The sequence below is a fragment of the Rhagoletis pomonella genome, unplaced genomic scaffold (genome assembly GCF_013731165.1).
Source record: "Rhagoletis pomonella isolate Grant_MI unplaced genomic scaffold, Rhpom_1.0 Rhpom_scaffold_00003, whole genome shotgun sequence".
In the NCBI taxonomy this organism is placed as follows: domain Eukaryota; kingdom Metazoa; phylum Arthropoda; class Insecta; order Diptera; family Tephritidae; genus Rhagoletis; species Rhagoletis pomonella.
The window spans coordinates 57,685,883-57,691,619 of record NW_023458557.1 but is presented as its reverse complement, the minus strand read 5'-3'; the positions used below and the strand labels follow the sequence as shown (position 1 = coordinate 57,691,619).

The 5,737-nt window shown below is 42.4% G+C and overlaps 1 protein-coding gene across 1 annotated transcript; it reads left to right on the top strand.

The window, feature by feature from the left end:
- The first annotated feature begins 642 nt into the window (after positions 1–642).
- Positions 643–1,095, top strand: LOC118736318. Its single transcript, XM_036466414.1, has one exon. The coding sequence runs from the start codon at positions 643–645 to the stop codon at positions 1,093–1,095; it is 453 nt and encodes a 150-aa protein (XP_036322307.1).
- The last annotated feature ends 4,642 nt before the right edge of the window (positions 1,096–5,737 follow it).

Sequence of the window (5,737 nt, the reverse complement as noted above, 5' to 3'; positions counted from 1 at the left end):
AGTCAAACCAATTGTAGTTGAAAGTGTGGTGGCGATTTTTTCAACCGATCGTATTTCGTTATGTTGGGTTCGCCTACGCTAATTTTTAAGTTGTAATATTAATGAATTAATCCCAACGGCTTTTTAACCTCCATTCCCGCCCAACCGGCACGAAGGGCGCAGTCGTCCGCCTATCAAACCTATTAAGTTAAGTAAATACTCAATAAAGTAAAGTGAATTCCGAAGAAACCGCTTTTTTACTTAAGCCGCATTGGCCGCTTAGCTTTAATGCAACCATATATACGCAAGAAATCTGCCGCAACATTTACTGGTCCTTCGCACCGGATCGCTAATACTGCTCGCAATATATGTACATTACACAAATACGTTAGTTCATAAGCAAGAGCACAGTATAGAAAAAATCTAAATTTTTTACAAAATTAGTCGCGCGTCGCCCTCTCTGTACAATGGTGACCTTTCAGTGACATTGAAGGACATTCGAACGACTTTGATTTGTCCTCTGCAAACAATTCGCAAAACCAATATTGACCTTCGAAACACAAGCGAAAGGAAAAGTAGCAATGTCAAATTCGGTAGTCACGCGATTATGCGCTTAATACCATCAAGCGGTTCATGGCAAAGAGCATCGATGATGCATTTACGATGGATGCTGAATCCGTGACAAGTTATCTGCAGCTGTTGGATGAGCAATGGACCCGATTCAGCGCAGCTCAAGATGCAGTGGAAAATTCCTGTGGAGCCGACAACGTGGATTTGGAGGATAATGTACGAATTCAAGCCGAAACATGGTACTCTACTGCTTTTGCGAATTTTAACCGGGTACAAAAGTGTTGTACACAACCTCCAAATCAGCCTGCAACCACACAAACAACCATAACTGCCTTAATACGTTTACCGAAGATGGGGCTACCATCAGTTTCGGGCGATTCCACCGAGTGGGTAGGTTTTTATGACGTGTTCTGCTCGCTGGTTGACACAAGCTCCGCATTGTCAGACGGCAAGAAATTGCATTACTTACGCAGCTGTTTAAAGAGCTATGCATTACCGATCATTAGCGGCTTCAAGATCAGCGACGCTAACTACAAGGAGGCATGAGATCTGTTGAAGTTTCGCTTCAAAATCATGCGAGTTATTGTTGATGCGTACTTTAAAGCAATGGCTGACATCCGAAAAGCTGCAAGTGATACTGCCAGTGCTATCAAAGGCGTTCTCGACGCATATCAGCAGCATATTCGCGAACCGAAGGCTTTAGGTCGCCCGGTCGAATTCTGGGACGATTGTTTTGTGCACGATGTGGTAAACAAATTAGCATTTGAGACCAGGAAGCAGTGGGAGCTATCCCTCGTTAGTGACGAGCCCCCAACTTTCGATCAATTAGCAAAGTTTTTGGAGGTGAGGTGCCGATCACTATCGATGCTTTCAGCAGCAGCTGCCGCGCCACAAGGAAGTAAGTCGACTATAGCAAGTAGGTCCACCAAGGTTCTCCACGCACTACCGAAGCAAAACAGTGTGAGTTGTCCCTATTGCAAGGGAGCTCATAAGATTTACTCATGCGATAAATTCAATCCGCTGGATTCTACCGCTAAATTAAATTTCGCTAAAGAGGCACGACTTTGTTTAAATTGTTTGAGCTCGGGTCATTTTAAGTCTCGATGAAATAGCACACCGGTATAACGAACTTGTCGCCAACGCCATCACACTCTACTACATATCGCTGCAGCCTCAACCAATGTGGCCACTACAACAAGCAAGTTCTAACTACGCCGCCGCAGATCCCACTGCACCCGCAATCGATTCTTCGATGGATCCCGCTCGCGGATCCGTTCCTTCGTGCTTAAGTTCTGATGCTGACCCACTACATGTAAACCAATGGACCGTTCTTCTTGTTACTGCTCTAGTGAAGGTGCGCGCTTCCGCCGGTCGTTGGCAACCGGCACGTTTGTTGTTCGACTCTGGGTCCCATGCATCGTTTGTAACAGAGTCGTGTGACAACGCCTGGGTCTACCCAGAACGTCGTCTGCGGTAATCATCACAGGAATTGGGTCATCACAAGGAGGGCGAGCTAGAGGCGTGATTCTACTTTCGCTTTCGTCATATTATTCAGATAAATGTTATGCAATCAATGCGCTGATTTTGCCGGAAATTACGGAAATTTGCCAACGCAAACATTGGCTGAGTCGACATGGCCGCACATTCATGGACTATTCTTAGCAGACCCGTCACATAAACATATTGGTGGGCATGGACGCTATGGACCAGCTAGTTTGTCCGGAAATTCAGAAGGGTCAATTTGGTATGCCTATGACGCAGCGAACGGTCTTTGGCTGGACACTCTTTGGTAGAGTGGTCCATTAATGCCGCGTCTACAGGCATTACATTGTGATGTACGATTAGAAAGAGCACTTACGAGGTTGTGGGAGTTAGAAGGGGCCCGCACAAAATGCATCTGACAGCTGAAGACAAAGGTCACCTGATGGTCGTTTTGTTGTCGAGTTGTCGCTGAAACCTGACGTGCCGCTGGGAGATTCTCGAAGCTTTGCTGTTCGTAATCTGTTCCGCATCGAGAGAAAGTTGGCTGTCGACGACGTGTTACGAAGACGTTACAATGAGTTCATGCAAGAACTCATTGACGTGAACCATATGAAACGGGTAACAACACCGACAAGTCGAGCGTACTACACGCCACATCACCCCGTAGTAAAGGAGTCAAGTGTCAACTGGGACCTCACTCAATGATGCACTATTTGTTGAACCGCAGCTGCAACAGTACTTGATTTCCATACTCATGCGCTTCAGAACTCATCGGTATACAGTAACCAAGGATATCGCGAAGATGTACCGCCAAGCCTGCGTATCATCAAATCACATCGATCTGCAACGCATTGTTTGGCGTACTGCTCCATCATTGCCTATCCAAGACCACCGAATGTTACGTGTCACTTATGGAGTAGCAGCTGCATCCCATCTAGCCGTTAAATCGTTACAGCAGATTGCAGCATATTCAGCAAATAAGAGTAAAAAGGCCGCTGTTGTCATACTTATGGATTTTGACATAAACGATCTACTGACTGGAGCTTCCTGTAAAGATGAACTTCATTCATTTCAACGAAATATTTACGAAATTGTCATCGAGGGTGGACTCGAGCTTCGTAAGTTGGCGTCAAATTGTGTGGAGTGGAAGGATTGTATCTCCAACGCCTCAAAAAACATTTCGCACTACATATCTGATGGGAAAGACGTTCACGTGTTTTGCTTCATTTGGAATACAGAAGACGACTGCTTCACTATCGCAATCAACCTTATGCAACCCACTTCTATTTTGTCCAAAAGAGCTTTCTTCTCCGATGCCAGTACGCTTTTCGATCCGCTGGGATTACTCGCTCCAACTACAATTAAGTCCAAGTGTGGTTTCAAGACATCTGACGTGACGGGGTGACTGGGATGACCTCAACGCGCTTACGCTGCCGTCCTGTATGCACGCATCTTTCAAAGCGACGGTCATATCGCGGTCGCCCTGATCTCGGCCAAGTCTAAAGTAGCGCCAATAAAGCCAACTACACTACCTCGTTTGGAGCTTTGTGCAGCGCATCTTCCAAGTTAGTAAGAAGCGTGTTAAATAGTTGGAATGATCTCCGCTATTCGTTGTACGCTTGGACGGATTCAACTATTACCTTGGCACGGCTGCAAGCACATCCAAGAGGTACTACCACCTGAGTGCTGGAATCACGTCCGCTCCGAACAGAATCCTGCAGAATGCGCGACAAGGGGTATATTAGGGCTGGGTAATTCGATATTCGAAATTCGAATTTTAATCGAACTTTAGCTATAAAATGGCGAGTTTTTAAAATCTAACTTTGTGGTGCTAAATTCGGACGAAATCGAATTTTTCTAAAAAAATCGAATTTCGTCTTAATTTGCAAAAAAGCAACTCTGTAACTTTCTTCTTTCTGACAATATTTGGCATCACTGTGTGTGGCACCATATTTGCATTAGGGCTGCAAGTCTATAAAATACATCGACGTTTTTCGATCTGAGGCAACAAAATATCGATGTATCCTATATTGATATTTTTAATGCGGCGAATGAATCATAAATATACAAGAAAATGGAATAGCTGGAACTTCGATATATGTGGAGGCGTGCAATGTCAATGACATTAATATTCATACATAGATACATAGATATATATATATATTTTTTTAAGTCGGTTTTTTTGCTAAAACTTGTCAATTGTCTATTAATGTCAGCGACATTAATTCGATTGACATTAAAGCACCTCACCATAAATTTTTAAGTATTAACTCAAATTGAAATGCATTTATAGTTACACATCCCAGCTATACTAAGAAATTCATAAAAACTAAATAATATTTCAGATAATTTATGATCTCAAGAATGATAGAATACAAGATTGCGCATTCCTGCGGGTGATCACGTCAAGATAGCAACGAATAGGAAAGAGTAATTGGAGATGGAGGAGAGAAAGATTGTTAACTGTCAAACCATGGAGGTCGCCATATTTACATACATATAAAAATCTCTGCATACATACAAACAGTTTGCTAAAATGACGTCACACGAACAACTGATTATGTCAAATTCGCCAAGAACAAAGTAGCGGTACTGCTGATTGCGCCACCTCTGTCTCCCTACATCTTGTTATGATCTTCAAACTTTATCTAATTCTTGGTTTTCATTATGTCAAAATTACTGACATCGACAACTAACACCTGTTCACTTGGTGTCAAATACATCATAAAAACTGACCAATTGTAGATGTAGTGCATGTCAAAGGCTGTCGTCAAATTTTGGTGTCAGGTGATTGACATTCCGTTTTCCAACACTGATGTCAAATGTGAAGTGCATAGCAAGCAATATCAACGATCAGACAACATTTCTAGCGACGTTGGAGAGAAGAATATCTGAAAAGTTTACAGCGTCGATGAAAATGGTTTCGACCTACACGTAAATTTAAAGAAGGCGATGTGGTAAGTGAGAATACTCCTCCGACGAAATGGGTACTTGCTAGAGTCATCAAATGCCACCCTGGAGCTGACGAATGTGTGAGAGTGGTCACTTTAAAGACACCAAACAGGGAACTAGTTCGACCGATTGTGAAACTGTGCCTTTAGATATGTGTGCGACAAAGAACTAACTTAAGTATTTTGTATTGTTTGCTAATTTTCTTAATTTCACCATACTACAATTGTGATTTCTGAATTGCACGTATCAGGATAGTTCAAAGGTGGCGGTATGTTGGGTACGCGTACGCTAATTGTTAAGTTGTAATATGTATGTATATCATTAACATAAAGGTTAACGCACTAGGGTTTACGACTCCAAACAAGAATTAATACCAATTGTTATTTGACATTTTGGCTGTTCTTTCTTTTCCTTTTTCGTTTTCACTTTGAAATATAACTAGCTATTTGTAGTACTTGTTTTTTCGCTCGCTCAAGTTGTGGTTCGGTTTTTACTGCCGCTTATTAACTTTTTCGCTACGATCTCCCACTTTTTTATACGCGTTAAACCGCCTTAGATAATTCCGTATAAAAACCTATCAAACCTATTAAGTTAAGTAAATACTCGATAAAGGAAAGTGAATTCCGAAGAAACCGCTTTTTTACTTAATCCGCATTGGCCGTTTAGCTTTGATGCAGCCATATATACGCAAGGAATCTGCTGAAACACGTTATCTGTTAAGCTACAGAAAAAATCAAAACCACTACAAACAACT

What these genes read in the sequence shown, in the direction of transcription:
- LOC118736318 (XM_036466414.1), top strand. Translation starts at nt 643, where the DNA reads ATGGATGCTGAATCCGTGACAAGTTATCTGCAGCTGTTGGATGAGCAA.